Source organism: Perissodus microlepis, chromosome 19 (assembly GCF_051167445.1).
Source record: "Perissodus microlepis isolate ML-2025 ecotype Zambia chromosome 19, ASM5116744v1, whole genome shotgun sequence".
Lineage (NCBI taxonomy): Eukaryota > Metazoa > Chordata > Actinopteri > Cichliformes > Cichlidae > Perissodus > Perissodus microlepis.
In genome coordinates, this window is record NC_140479.1 from 20601682 (window position 1) to 20616203 (window position 14522).

Consider the following 14522-nt stretch of genomic DNA (forward strand, 5'->3'; position numbering starts at 1 on the left):
TGGATTTTATGTCTCATATGCTGCATTTAAGATCTAGAATAAGGAAGATGATATATTTGTAGAAGTACATTTTTTTTTCATTCCTGTTGCTTAAAGCTCCAATCTGTAGCTATTTAAAGTTGGCAGAAATACATAATGAAAATCACATAGACACACGATTTTCTTCCATCATGGATTTACTAAAAATATTAAAATACTGTACTATATATATGTATTCAGTACTGGTATATCTATCAGCACCGCACTTTTACTTTTGAGTTAATTTTGATGCTATTATTTTTGCCTTTTTTAATTTTTTAATGTATTATTGCATTTTAATTAAGTAATAGTTAAATGTCACGCCAATTATCATTTCTACAACGTCGCATAAAGTATCGGGAGGGAGGCGACTCTCTCGCACACACACAGAGGCACACAAATCGTTTGAAAGCTTCGAGTGTTACGTGTGTGAGAGGCGACAAAGGGACCAGTACGCGACCAGAAAAGCTCCCAGTATGAAAGGAAAAGTGGGATTGGAGAAGTGACGGTGACGTTATACTGCTGGAAAGAGAGGGAGGGAGGAAAGGGGAAGGCTGGACTCCATTAAGCCGAAGCCTACGGGAAAACAGTTTGGGATACTTCACTTCTTCAGCGAGTTCTTCGGGGATTTCTTTCTTCCTTTTTATTTCTTTTACAGACTTTCTACATGATTTAAGGACGGGGGACTTGTTCTCTACCGTGTAGACGACTGCTTCAGCGTTTTTTCGTCTTTGTGAAGGTGAGTGTTCAGAGTTAAATGCTGACCTCAAAGCTGTGCCCGTTCTCTGCTGTGAAATACATAAAAAGAAAGCCTTTTTCTTTTTCCTCCTACAGCCTGTGCTGCGTTCAATAAAACGTTCAATATTAATAACTTTTCCGGCTAATTTAAGAGGCTTGTCTGCTTTTAGAGACACTTTCTTCTGAACTTACCGCTTTACGGACCGACTCGGTGAATGTGCAACACGGGGCCGGGTAGTTTGTTGTACGAGCTCTGCTTACATAATTCCCCCTCTCTCTGCCTATTTGTAAGGCTGCTTTTACCGTTATTTTTAACAGGTGAACCGGCACTTTTGTGGAAATAACCGCTGCCAAACGTCTCTGGTTAACTTGTAGCCTCGGGACTATAGCCTTTGTTCTGTTTTTTATTGATTGGACGGCTGTTTTGATCTGTTGGACACTCTCCGATCAAGGAATGACAAATTGGCTATACTGTAACTTTTTGGCGGTCCTCCAACAGCAGAGCTCGTCTTCTTCCCAGCGAGAGATGTGGCGCGATGGAAAAACGGTCAATTCCGTCCTGCTTCACTTAATCATTCTCCAAGGGTCAAATGTTCACCACAACTGTCAGAACTACAGCTTTGCCATAAGCGTGGAAGTGTTTTCAAGAAGTAATTAAAAAGTGGCTGAATGGGGGTTAACTATTATACCAACATCCAGATGTTTGTGGCAATCGGTAAACTCTTTAATCACAGAAGGTAACACTTCCCACAGTGACCTTGCACACTCCAATGGAAACACTGTATCCTGGATTTCCCCACAATGTGCACCAATGGTATCTCAAAATACCCCCTGTCCCTTGTAAATGCCTGTGTTGTTCACCCTAATGACATGATAATGTCATAATTGAAAGCACAGGAGGTTTGTGCTTTCAAGAACTGAGCAAGTAACATGTTTTTAGTAAACTACTAAAGTAAATGTACCCATGCTAAGGAAATCAGCCTTCTGTTTGAAGCATCTAACAGGCTTCTTACTCAAGGTCTTGAAAGCATGCATTGGGAGTTGCGACACATGCATTTACTTACAGTGGCCAAAATCTTCTCTTCACATCAGTGTGACAAAGGTTAGATAAGACCTTTGTCCCCCTCTCTCTTTCAGTCCCTCAAACTTTGGCTCTGTTTGGCAGGATGGCGCTGGATGGGATCCGGATGCCCGATGGCTGCTATGCCGACGGGACGTGGGAGTTGAAGATTCATGTCACCGACCTCTACAGGGACGTGTCGCTGAGGGTCACTGGGGAAATCCACATCGGTGGAGTCATGCTCAAACTGGTGGAGAAGTTAGGTATGCGAGTGTGCTGCTTGCTGGAGTGGTTGTGACTATTTTAATCAGCTAATCTAAAGTGTAATAAACAGGCACCGCATGGTCTTAACACAAGAAAGCAATCCACAGTCAATAAGCAGATACATAATTAGATGTATTCCTGTTGTAATAAACCTTTCCTTGTGTCATCCTGCCACTGGTGAATTTCTGACGTGTGGCTGATTTGTGTTATCTGTTCATGTTTGCTGGGCAGTAAATACTACTTCTCTTCAAATTAGATGTGAGCACAGAAACACAGCTCTTCTTGTGAAAGCACAAACTCTATATGGGCAAAGTCTAAAACTGTGTACAGCTTAAAAGTATGGATTTAGGAATCAGAATGAAAGTCAGAGGAAGGGGATCAGTTTAGAGTCTGGACACAGTTTGCTATTGTTTTTGAAAATAAAGGGCAGCCTGTTGGTTTGCCTGTGCAAATTGCTTAATGAGAATAAAAGTTTCTTGCAACCAGCTCAAACAGGGCTTAATGTTGCTCTTTGTTACCCTGCAGCATATATGGGTCAGTAACTCAAGGTATAAAATGAACCATACACCGTTTCCCTCCCCCCACTCTTTCATGCACTGTTGTGTAGCTGCAGTTATGCACTTGACTAGGGCTGCCACAAACGATTATTTTGATAGTCGACTAGTCACCGATTATTTTTGCAATTAGTCGACTAATCAGATCATCATCCATTGGACGTAAAACGTACAGCTTATTGCACCAGCAGCATCTGCTCTTATATAACTATCATTAGCTTACAGCTTTAAGTGTTTCAGGTATGTGCTAACTAAAAATAAAGACAAGATGATAGTTTATTAAATTTTAATGAAATTTGCAGATTGTTTCGGTGAAGTTTAATAAACTCCTTTCTATCTAAAATATAACAGGACACCGGAGTAAATTCTCGAGCATCTCACACTTCTGATAATCAGCTGTCTGCTTGACGTTTATGCAGCTGTGTAAAAACTATAACTTTAATCTCAGCCAAACAGATTTACTCAGGAACAAATAAAATACTAAAAAAAGCCAAACAATAACATTTTTAAGTTATCTAAGTGACTCATATATGTTTAACCTGAGTAGCGAAAGACGGCGGTGGGTTTGAAAACGATTTGCCGGGAGTCCGGTGTTCTCACGGCTCTAGTGACCTTGCCCCCGGCTAGCTATCGAAAACGAAAACGACGTCGGAGCGCTTTTGAAAATATGTGGTGTCTTGATAAACTGAGCAGATATTTGAGGTTTACACAGCTACATTCTCGCCTGAAAATATGTTAAACGTTTATTTTGTGACCCAGAAAGAATAATAAGAGTAATATTAAAACTAACTAGCTGCCGCCATTGTTGGAAACTGAGCTGGGCTGCGCTATGAATTCTGGGACGCTGCTTCTTCTTCTTCGGGGTTTAACGGCAGCTGGCATCCTTGTACATGCAGTGCTGCCATCTTCTGTTTCAGTCCGTTATTACACTCTTAAATCCTACTACTTATTCCTGCGTCTTTTGGGATCTTACAAAGCTTCAAACGACGCGTCGACTATTAAATTAGTCGTCGACGATTTTGATAGTCGACGTAATCGTGACTAGTCGACTAATCGTGGCAGCCCTACACTTGACAAGTTTGGGTGAAAGTAAGCATAAGAGTCTTCTGTTCCAGCCACTTGAACACAGCCCTGTTTCATGCAGTCTGCAGAAAGGTCAGTAGCGGTGGTGGTGATTGCAGTGCCATTTGGGAGTGACAGTTTGTTGTGTGTTGACGGCACTTGAATGCTCAGGATTCCTGCAGCGCTCCAAGGTTTTATTCCCTGCCCATGGTACTGTTTTTAGCTCTCCTGTTAGAGCTCCACATAATTGAGGTCTTTGTTTGCTGTGGTCGACTGTGCGGAGTGGCATCTCTGCTAGGAGAGGGAAGTGTTGCTGACGAGCGTGGGACGAGATGAATTCATTGGTCTTTCTGCTCCGACTCAACTCAAGGCATGGCTTTGTCGCTTTCTCTGAGTTAACTTTTCTTCACCTTCTTGGCCATGTAGTGTACGGAAAGCACATCAAACATTTGTTGGTGTTTGTGCGTCATTACGTTTCATACATGGGATATGATAGGTTTATATCATAACATAAAAAGTGTTTTAGGTTAGACCAGTTTTATTACAGTTAAATCATCATGTATCGGAGGCAGCATCAAGGCTGATTGTCTATCTTTTGTTTTCACCATCTCTAATTTCTGTTTTCCTGTTTGTAAGGATGTTTTCATTGATGACTTATTCTTTTATTCTTCTAATCTCCTAAGGAATCCAGTGACTTGAGGTCTTCACATCCACAACTGAAAATAGCTTTGATTTGTTAAGCTTGATGTTGGCTGTAAAATAGGAGGACGTGGGTTCACATATTTGTTTGTGCCTTTGTCACATCCCATCAAACAATAAAAAAGTGCTGTAGCTCCAGCCTTGTTTACATTCATAAAATATATTGGAATCTTTTCCATACTGTCATGTTGCAAGCAACCTTTCTGCAGTTAATTTGGCTTACTCAAGTATACTTCAAGGTAGAGCAGAGCTTGTGTAGAAGCATTAAATTGCTTTCTGATGGTTTGATGTTTTTGTGCTTTCTAACATGTTTATGGAGACTGTTGGGACTTTCTTCTATCCCTAAACACGAGTTTGTTTTCCACTGTAATCATTAACCAATAGACAGTATAAGTTATCCACATGACTGCACTTTGCGGGACAGCATGCACTATTATTGTCACACAGAATTTTGGCTGCTTTGAACACGCACTTCTTATCTTAGTTGAAGTTTTGTTACTGTGTTGGTGTACAATATGAATTGTTTGTTCAAATGACATTCTGAGTTTGGGGGAAATGAAAAGCAAGATGTTTTCAGTAACCTGTTTCCATATCTCGCAGCTCTCGGTAGTGAGAGTGCTGCACACTAAACACCCTTCAAGTGTTGTCGGGTACTCGCTGTTGGATTTGCTGGTGGCTTGGTCGTAGTGGTTAAACATAGATAGCATTTCTCACATGGTGCTTTGAGAAAGGACACAGGTGTAAGAGTGTTTGCAAGCAAGGCCTCTGTCTCACACTCCCTCCTCTTTTCGTATTTTGGTCTTTTGCGTTTTAAAATGAAGGAACCACCTTTTGACTCAGTTTTTTCAGCTGCTTTCCACAATAATGACAGCACTGTTTTGTTTGCTGTCAGCACCATTTGTTAATATGTGTGATAGGGTATATTTGCACACACAGTACGTATAATAGTTTTATGAGCGTGTTTGTGTGTGTTGTCTGCCTGTTATGCAAAGAACAACAGGCTATACATTTGTTCCTATTAGTAGTATTTGTCCATGTGTTTCCACATGCGAGTATGGTTGTGTGGGTTGGTGGGTGTGTCAACTGCATGCATCCTGCTTTCATCATTCAACCCTTCCTCTGTGCTGCAGGTCTCCCATCCACAGTGCAGGCTCAGGTGGCCTTCGATAATGGATTAAATAGACAAATGCCAGGAAGGCACTCCACTATTGATCACAGCAGCGGACACTGCTTCCATTTCCCTGCAAAACTCCAGGAGAGCAGTATTTAAAGCCAGCTGATTAACCAACCCCTCGTCCCTTGCTCTTATAATCCTTTCATCCTGCCATTGTGCTCAATCATTGGCGCTTTCTCTGACTTTGTTGATGTTTTCTAAAAGTGCTGCACTCCTCTCTAAAAGGCAATTCTGCGCCATTTAGGAGGCAAAACAAGTATTGTACAAACAACATTAGGAAGTTGTGCAGCTTTTAGTTTGGGTAAACTGGGGTAAAGTGCATAATCGATTAATGTTTTATCAGAAATGGCAAAGGTATTTTGTGTCCATACTTACAGTGAAGAAGCCATTTAGTAAAGACAATGAATTCCTGATTTCTATAGAGACAGCTGACAAATGAAGTCTCAGAATGAGTAGCTTATACTGCAAACATATGCATAAAGGTTGCAAAAGTTTTTGCAGGCACTTTAGTGGATGGCAAAATATACAAACAAGTCCAAAAATGGATCAAGAATGGGTCAACGCATGAAAAAATCAATAGCTTGCATGCTGCAGACCAACAATTTTACCTGTTTATTGCATCTCAAGGGTGGTAATGTTTTAAGCACACCTGCTCTTTGTCAGACTTCTGTGGACGTGTCCTGGTTGTCCTGGCTCTGTTAAGGGTACATCTAGAGTAATGCTTTTTTGTCTGAAAACATCAAACCTTTTGGCTAGTATCCACACTGACCCCTAAACACCCCTTAAAATGCTGCTGACCCCGTTCTAGTCTGAAAGTTGTGGGATTGCGTTTTAGTGTCAATGGGCAATGGGCTTTTTGTAAACACTGACACAGACAGAGATCAACATTATCTTTCTGATTGGTTCTTATCAATGACAAAAACCTAAGCCAACCAGTGCAGTGAGGCTGACAAATCTCTTGATATAATCCTTTTTTGTGTGTTTATTGGGTATTCCTTACTAATATGTAACTGAATGTTGCAGTTTGTTTGTCAGGAACCACTGTGTTTTCTGCTTTCTGTGTTAGACAGTCTCTGGTTTTACTTTTTTGCCAGTATTTTCTACAAGCAACCAACCTTCTGTTTTTTATTTACACTGGCATACACCCAGTATACCTAGTGAATGGTCATGTGCGTGTACAGGCTTTTAATACGAATAGATTATGTGTGAAGTGGCCTCATAATAAAGTACCTTTTCAAAATAAATATATATATATACCGGTGTGTGTGTGTGTGTGTATATATATATATATATATATATATATATATATATATATATATATATAGATAGATAGATAGATAGATAGATAGATAGATAGATAGATAGATAGATATATTATGATGAAACTATATATTTTTTTCCTGCAAAGAAGAAGAAATTAGAGTAGAAAGTGAGGGAGAGGAAGTTGTATAGAGTAAAGAAGGTCTGAACTGTCTCTCCTGTTGCTGTCTGTCCTCATTGTGACGTTAGCTACGCTGCTAAAATTCCATAAAAGTCTTCGACGAAGCAGGAAATGACTCCAAAGGTTTGGCATGCTGCTCTGGTCGCTGCCGTCATTGCTGGAGTCTTTGCTGCCTGCTTCAACCACCTACTGCTCTGTTTCCGTCTTTTCCTTTCTCCATGTTTCGCTCTGACTTCACCCTCTTTTCTCTGTTCCACTTTTTTCAAATATATTTTGATTATTGTGTCTGAATATTTGAAACCATCCACTTCTCCGGCCACGTAGCAAGGCTTAATAATCAATAGCAAACACGGAGGTACACTGTGCTTATTTTCTTGTGGTTTCTGACTCAGGTTTGTTCATGTACACTGACTGTTAAGTGTTACAAAAATAGAGCTTGCGTATTTCTGATAGTTAATGTGATTGTTTCCAGTGAGTGACCTGCAGTTTTTGGATCCCTCACCTCAAACCCACCACAGAAAACCTTTGCTGCATGTCCTCAATGCATTTGTGATGATCACCACATTCTTTTTTTGTTAAGTGTTGAATTAGGAATGATTTGCAAGTGACTGTAATGTTTGCATTGAGCAAATTTGGTTTTCAAGATAATACTTTACTTGCTCGTTATTTAACTTTGGTGTCTTTAATAAAACTGATCTTGCCACTGCTGCAGGTTATGGTGACCAGAAAGCCCTGGTTTAGGACGGTGGTGTCCAGGTTTCATTGGGAAACAGCTGCCGTTTAGCACAGGATGTTGACCTTCCGCTATGGTTTTTCTTTTTTAAATGCACCTTCTCCCGCCTGTGTGCCTTGCATCCTCGCCTTGGGCTGAGGAGAGAGAGATGGGTCTGCAATATCAGTTATAGCTTTCCCGAGGACAGCGAACACATCTCTCACATCTTTTACTTTTATTACAGTACACAAAGGACAACACTGATAGGTGGTTATAACCACCTGTGTTCTGTTTTCTATCATCGTGACCCGACACACGGTTTAAACAAATTGCTATACTTAATGAGACTCATTGATTGTGGCTGTGGAGCCTTTCGAAAGGTCTGCCCTCATGAAGTGAGAAATGGCCTGGCAGGCTGTGTGTTCATCTTACTGTCTAATCTCTCTGGCAGGAAGTACTTATCCTAAGTGGTGGTCCTGCCCAGGCCAGAGCTTTCCTGTTTCACCAGTAAGATGCTGTGATTGTGTTGCTCTGTACTTAGACTTGCAGATGTGATCATATGCTGGCCATTGGTCAGTATGATTCTATACATACTCTGTGTTGGCCATATATAGAAGTGTTTGGCAGCCCAATTAGGTCTGCTGAGCTACTTCTTTTTTTCTTTTTTCCTTTTAATATTCTGCTGAGTATACAGCTGAAGTTGATGCAACCAGAATCTCATGAGTGCTAGGTTCAGAGCTTGAGCTATTAGTGGATTAATTTAATAATGATTCATTTAATGCTATCAAGATTATGATTTACCCACTGAAAATGGCTGGTAATCTGATCCCCTTTACAAATGTAGATTTGAAAAGTGAACCATTATCCAGTCGGATTTTAATATCATTGTTTTCCATTGCCTTCTCTCTGTAAGCACTTGTATGAAAGGACTGCTGTTTGTTATGGATGATTTAATTAATTATGTTTGGCATCTGAAACATGCACCGGAACAAAATATTATTGGCTCCTCTGCGACACTGATGCCAGTCCCCCCCCCCCCCCCTCGACCTTTCTGTAGTACAAACAGCACAAAGGATCCAGTGGAAGGAAATGTTAGCGCTCCACATTGTTGTTGTAACACCACACACCTGTGTGTCAATGGAGTAAACTGATCTGGAGTTTTTGTTCTGCTTCTCAGCCCACATTCATTCATTTTAAAGCTGTCCCCACCTCTTTTTTCCCCTCTGCTCTCCCATTCATAGAGAAAAGTTTTGTTTCAGTGATCAAATCATTTGAAATAAGAGTTTCTTAGCTGCCTCCAGTATTTAGAACTTCCACTTTGGTATGTTTGTTCTCCTGAGAATTTCTCAGGATGTTGCAATATAGTTTTTTGCCATCCAAATCACAGGGGCATCAGCGGGCCAGCTTATCACAGTCCTGAAGGCACGTCTGGTAGGTTTCATACATGGAACAGAGGACAAATGAGTATTATGTATCTGTTCCATTGATCTTAGTCCCAGAGTTACTTTGTAATGTCATTATTCCACCGGGTCCCTGAACACTTAATTGCATAAAGCTGTGTTAGGGTGGAGGAGGAGTACCCTCACTGTTTTGCTGTGTTTGGATTATGACACAAATGGATACAAACTATCTGTCTCTAAGGAGTTTTCCTTTAACAGCCCTCTGGCCTTTCCTAATGTATCAAAGCCAGCGCTGTTACACCCTTTTTACTCCTATCAGTTTGGATGCTCCTAAATTTCATGTTAGGATATTCATAGATTCAATGTTATAAAAGCCTAGTTCAGCAGCTCTTACACTACCATCTTACATGTAGGCCTCCATATTGTCTTCTTCATTTATAGTTGAAGCTGCTTGATCTTGTCCTGCAAAGTTGTAAGTTGCTGAGATGAGACTGGGATGTAAAGCTGTAAGGCCTTGATTTCACTTCATGTGTCAGCGAGTGCACGAGGGTCTGCTTGGTTTCTGAGTGACCTAAATTTCATCATTAGGCAGTGAGCACGAGGGGAAATATTAAATGGGCTACTTACGTGGCACTTTTCTAAGTGAAATTCACCCATTTACACATACACATTCATGCAAGTGCTTTTTTCCTATATGCCTAAGCACTTTTAACCTAAAGCCTAGGTTTTACCGCATTGCAGCGATAGACATCTAGATACACGACAGACGAGTAGCCATTTGGGTAAGCAGGAATTATACTTTCCACATCCGGGAGTCTGCTAGGGTCCACTTTGGTCCCAGTGGCGTAAATTTTGACATCAACGAGCTGGGGTCTATGCAGACTTTAATGTGACCATGACTCGTTCGCAGAAAATTTACATTACAATGCTCCAACTACGCATTCTCATCAGGTGGAGGACCTCAAGCGCACGTCAAACAAGTATAACTTGATGACTACTTGATCATTGTTGTTGTTGCATCTGCAGTGGAGTCTAATCTAGGCGTTATATGTCTTTGATGTACGCTCGAAGACCACTGCCTGGGGCACATGGGTAGTTTGTGTATTCTAATGTAAATTCTACATGGACGAGTTGGTGTGGTCACAGAAAACAGGCAGGCACACAGACATCCGCAAGGACTGTCTGATGACAAAATGTATCTCTCTGGGACCTGAGTCGATCCTAAAGATCTTACAGACACAGATAGTATAATTGCTGCTTAACATTCACACACTTTTATTTCATTGGAGGCAATTCGTGGCTCAATATCGCCCAAGGATTCTTCAACTTGAAGGTTGGAGAAGCCAGGTATTGAACCACCATCCTTCCCATCAGTAGACCTGACCGTGATGCCTGCCAATTAAATGCGACTCTGGGGTCTTTTCTATAGATTGTGTAATGGTTCACACGCACTGCAGGCAGTGTACTTCAAAGAAGTACAATAGGAGTAACTACTTGGGTGTGCTATTCATGTCTATATATAATCAAAGGTTAACTGAAGAAAAAAAAAAACTATCTTGGCTGAAATCGTATCTGAAATCTTATTTGAACTTGTTATTTTTAACTGAAATCATAACAACAGACGCGGCCAGTTTCCTGTTTGCAGGAGAGACCAGCTTGGTCTGGTTGTAGCTGCTGCTGACAAATGCTGGGGCTCATGAATCTGTGGCTGTTTCATTATAAAAGTATTATTACTGTGATGTGTTCGCACCCACGACCCTAAGTGGGGTAAGTTTCCATGGATAGATGGAAAGTCCAAAGTGTTCTGCACCAACACTGGTAAAACATGTTAACAGAGACAGGTTACCGTACTGTTCTTTTAGACAGTGTCACTGCCAATTAAACTTTAAGCCAACGATTAAAGAGTTCAGTAAATGTAAACCTTAATAAAGCTAACAGCCATGAAAATGCAGGGTAGATCTTTTTCCTTCGGTGATTACAGACCAGTTCTTAAAGGCAACTGTTGTGGTCATTTTCCTCCTTTTTAAAGTAAAACTTGTTATTGTCTAGCGATTTTGGTTGAATGAAAGGGTGTTGACCAAACAAGCAACCAGATTACCTCTGTACCTTGTACACAAGCGTTCAAGTATATACCAGCCTAATGTGAAAACCCAGAGGGCCTGTTTATGCTTGAAAAGATGTAGTTCATAGCATGTGATGTAGGTGGGAAGACTAAAGACTAAAGACCTTTAAAGGCGTGGTGAAACCGTCATGAAGATGACGTCAGTAATGGTATAGTTTCGAGTGTTGTTGTGTAAATAGGAGTCTTCTAGGCTGGGTGTGTGTGTGTTGGGGGGATTAATAAATTCCAAAATACATCAGAATGCACTTAAATGGTTTTTGGGCACTGTGTGTATTGCATATTTCTTTCCTTTGATAAATGGCATGTTTGAGGTATTGGAAGAATTCTGTGTTACGTAACAAGAGGCTGAAGTAATCTCAGCTAATTTAACTTAGCCTGTCAATGGAAAGCACTGCAGTTTTAACAGTGTTGCTTTGTGAATAGCAAAGGGATTAACACTGCATGTTTGTCTTATTAACTTTACACTTTTCTTAGTCGTGTATCACATGGAACATGTGCATCGCGTGGCTGTCTTCTGATGTGTAGTGATTAACACTGTTTACAACTCCATACATTGTCTTTAACACCAGCTGCTGAATTCATTGTATCGCTTTGATCTTTAAATACAATCCACTGTGACTTTGTCTGATGCCCTGCATACAGATACTGTCATCACCTCTCTTTTTAACCTGTTGTGCACATGTTGGCTATCTGATGTTGATGCTATCCAGTGTGACCGCACAAGCTACAAAGAACCTAAAAGCCATTGGCTGTAACTCTATTTTAGTGCATTGCAGTTGTTGGCTGTATCTTTGCTTGTCAATACCAACCTTCACCCTGCTTTGTGTGTGTGGAATGTGGAATATATTTAGAAGGGCTTTCTCTTTGTACAGGAGGAGAAAGTGTGGGTGTGTGTGAGAGATATAAGGCTGACGAACCTGCTGCACTGTGTCTTTGTTGTGTATGAAAACAAATTGTCACCCTGCACCACTTCCCCATGGCGTCAGCCAGAAGTCACCAAGGAAACGGCATGACCGAGCTAATTTTTATCAGCAGCTTTAAAAAAAAAAAAAAAAAAAAAAAAGATACAATCTTGCACTGCGTGGCTTTGGATATCACTGACAGCTAACAGATTTGTTGTGATAGCCACAATCATTTTGTTCTTTGCTAACACAAGAAACAGTCTAGAGCTGTAACCATGTCTTCTTTTAAATCATCTCCATCAGTGAAGCTAGAAATGAGCCTGGATTTTGCTTTAGGCAACAGCTGACTGTCACTGTGCTGGTTGAAACCCAATAAAGAGAGGGCATGAGTCACTGAGTCCACAGAGACCACATCTAAGAATGACGTGTGGGTTTTTTTGTTGTTGTTGTTGGCGTCCCATCTACTGTAGAGCTGCAACAATTAGTTAATTGGTTGTTCATCTAGTGATCAATAGAAAAATAATCAGCTATTTTCAGATCATTTAGGTTTTTAAAATGCCATCCTTTGTGGGCTTTTCCTGCTCTTTTCAGTCTTATTTGTTGGTAAATTGGTTTGTTAATGGAAGAAAATTGGCAGTTTCATCATTTCAGGTTGAGCTTCAAGAAACCGAGAGAGACACTTTGTGACATTTTAAAGACTAGCTGATTAATTCAGAAAATAAATATAACTGTTAGCTGAAAACATGGTCACATGATCGCAGAACTGCTGGTTGTTTTGTCATCATTCTGTACATTTTAGAAATATAGAAGCATTATTCCAATTGAGAATTGATTTCCATTGATCAGATAAGATTTATTTACGAGCTTATGACATTGTTCTGCAACAGATGCAAACATGAATGTTGTAGTTTTTGGAGGCATGAGGACAATCGAAGATGTTTCTGTATATTTAGTGTTTTCACAGATAGACCTTCATTTTGAAATTCCTCTTCCTGATGCTTCCTATCACTTGTCCTCTCACATTGTGTCCCTAGACAGAGCTCCTCCCCATCCTCTGCTCATCCTCCTCCACTCCTCCTTTCCATGACCTTTCTCTCATTCCCTTTTTCTCATGCTTTTCTCTGTTGTCCCGTCCTCTCCCCCTCACCGACGGGCCCTCTACACACAGTCACTTAATATAAACTGCACCGATGCTGATTAAAAGAAAATGGATGAAGAGGCAGGATGTAGAAGGGAGTGGCAGTTCAAGCCCTTTAGAGTACAATTTTAGCATTGTCTGTCTGTTGTCTTTTTTGCTAAATGCCTCCTAAAACAATGGCATTATTAATCCGTCCTCTTCTTTCTTTTCTTTTTTATAAACCAGTAATTCTGGTTGTGGTATCTGGTGCACAAAGCAGAGGAAGTGGTCTTGGTTGAAAGCTGCGGCAGTAAGGGTGGCGAATAGGGAAAGAAGTCGGTTGGGCACAATTTCTGAATTCATTTCGCTTGTTAAATCATGAACACGCACATAACACAGGGAGCTAATGTAGTTAGTGCATGCATAAGAAGACCACCCTCCCCTAGACTAATACCCACACCTCCTCACACACTCTGTATCATCTTTCACATCCTGCAGAGGTCATAAAACATGGTTTTCCCATTCTCTTTCCCCTCCTCATGTCATTCAAGCTGTACACATGCGCACGCACACACACACACACACACACACACACACACACACACACACACACACACACACACACACACATCATTCCGTTAAGGGGCTGTGGGTCCACATTTAATGCAGCCAATTACTTAGGCCCCCCATTCCTCTGGCTGCTGTATTACGTCAGGCTTGGCAGACTGCATTTTTAGCTGGTAGATGCCATTGGCCCTCCCTCTATCTGTGGATAGAGTTACCATGTTACAGCTTTAAGAGTCCAATGGAGGCCTGCCCGAGCTGCCCTTATCCAATCACGACACATCGACCCACTGCGTAATGATACAAGCAACGAGACTGTAAAGTCGTGTCCAGGAAGGTTTTGGCAGAAGATGGCAACAGGAAACAAAGAAACAGAAGCAGGGGCCGTAGAGAGCTTCTTGAGGGTAGCTGAGACCAGCCAAAACGTGCACTCATGTCTTGCCACAGATTGTATGGTGGTCATGCATGCCGAGTATAAGGATATTTCTATAGAATGTGGTCTGTGGTGAAGACCTGAGTGCCAAACGTTAATGCTAGTTGTTCTGCAGGGCTCCCAGACACCAGAAATTACAAGGTTGAAAGAGGAAAAACTGTGAGCAGAGTTATGAAAATACATTCAGGATTATTTTCAGATTTTCTCTCTGTGCTCCCTCTCATTATTTCAGCCTTTAATAGCTGTAGAAGACTTAAGGGAG

General features: G+C 41.0%; 1 protein-coding gene across 5 annotated transcripts in view; it reads left to right on the forward strand.

Annotated features, from left to right (window-relative positions):
* The first annotated feature begins 467 nt into the window (after positions 1-467).
* The window catches only part of fermt2 (FERM domain containing kindlin 2), a 40523-nt gene continuing 26468 nt past the window's right edge, over positions 468-14522 (forward strand). The window contains exons 1-2 of one of the 5 annotated variants that reach the window (XM_084914179.1): positions 468-757; positions 1894-2079. In XM_084914179.1, coding sequence (XP_084770305.1) covers positions 1923-2079 — 157 coding nt within the window. In that variant the 5' untranslated portion in view covers positions 468-757; positions 1894-1922. The remainder of the gene's footprint in view (positions 758-1893; positions 2080-14522) is intronic. The other 4 variants (XM_084914178.1, XM_084914180.1, XM_084914181.1 and 1 more) reach the window with 4 other exon arrangements.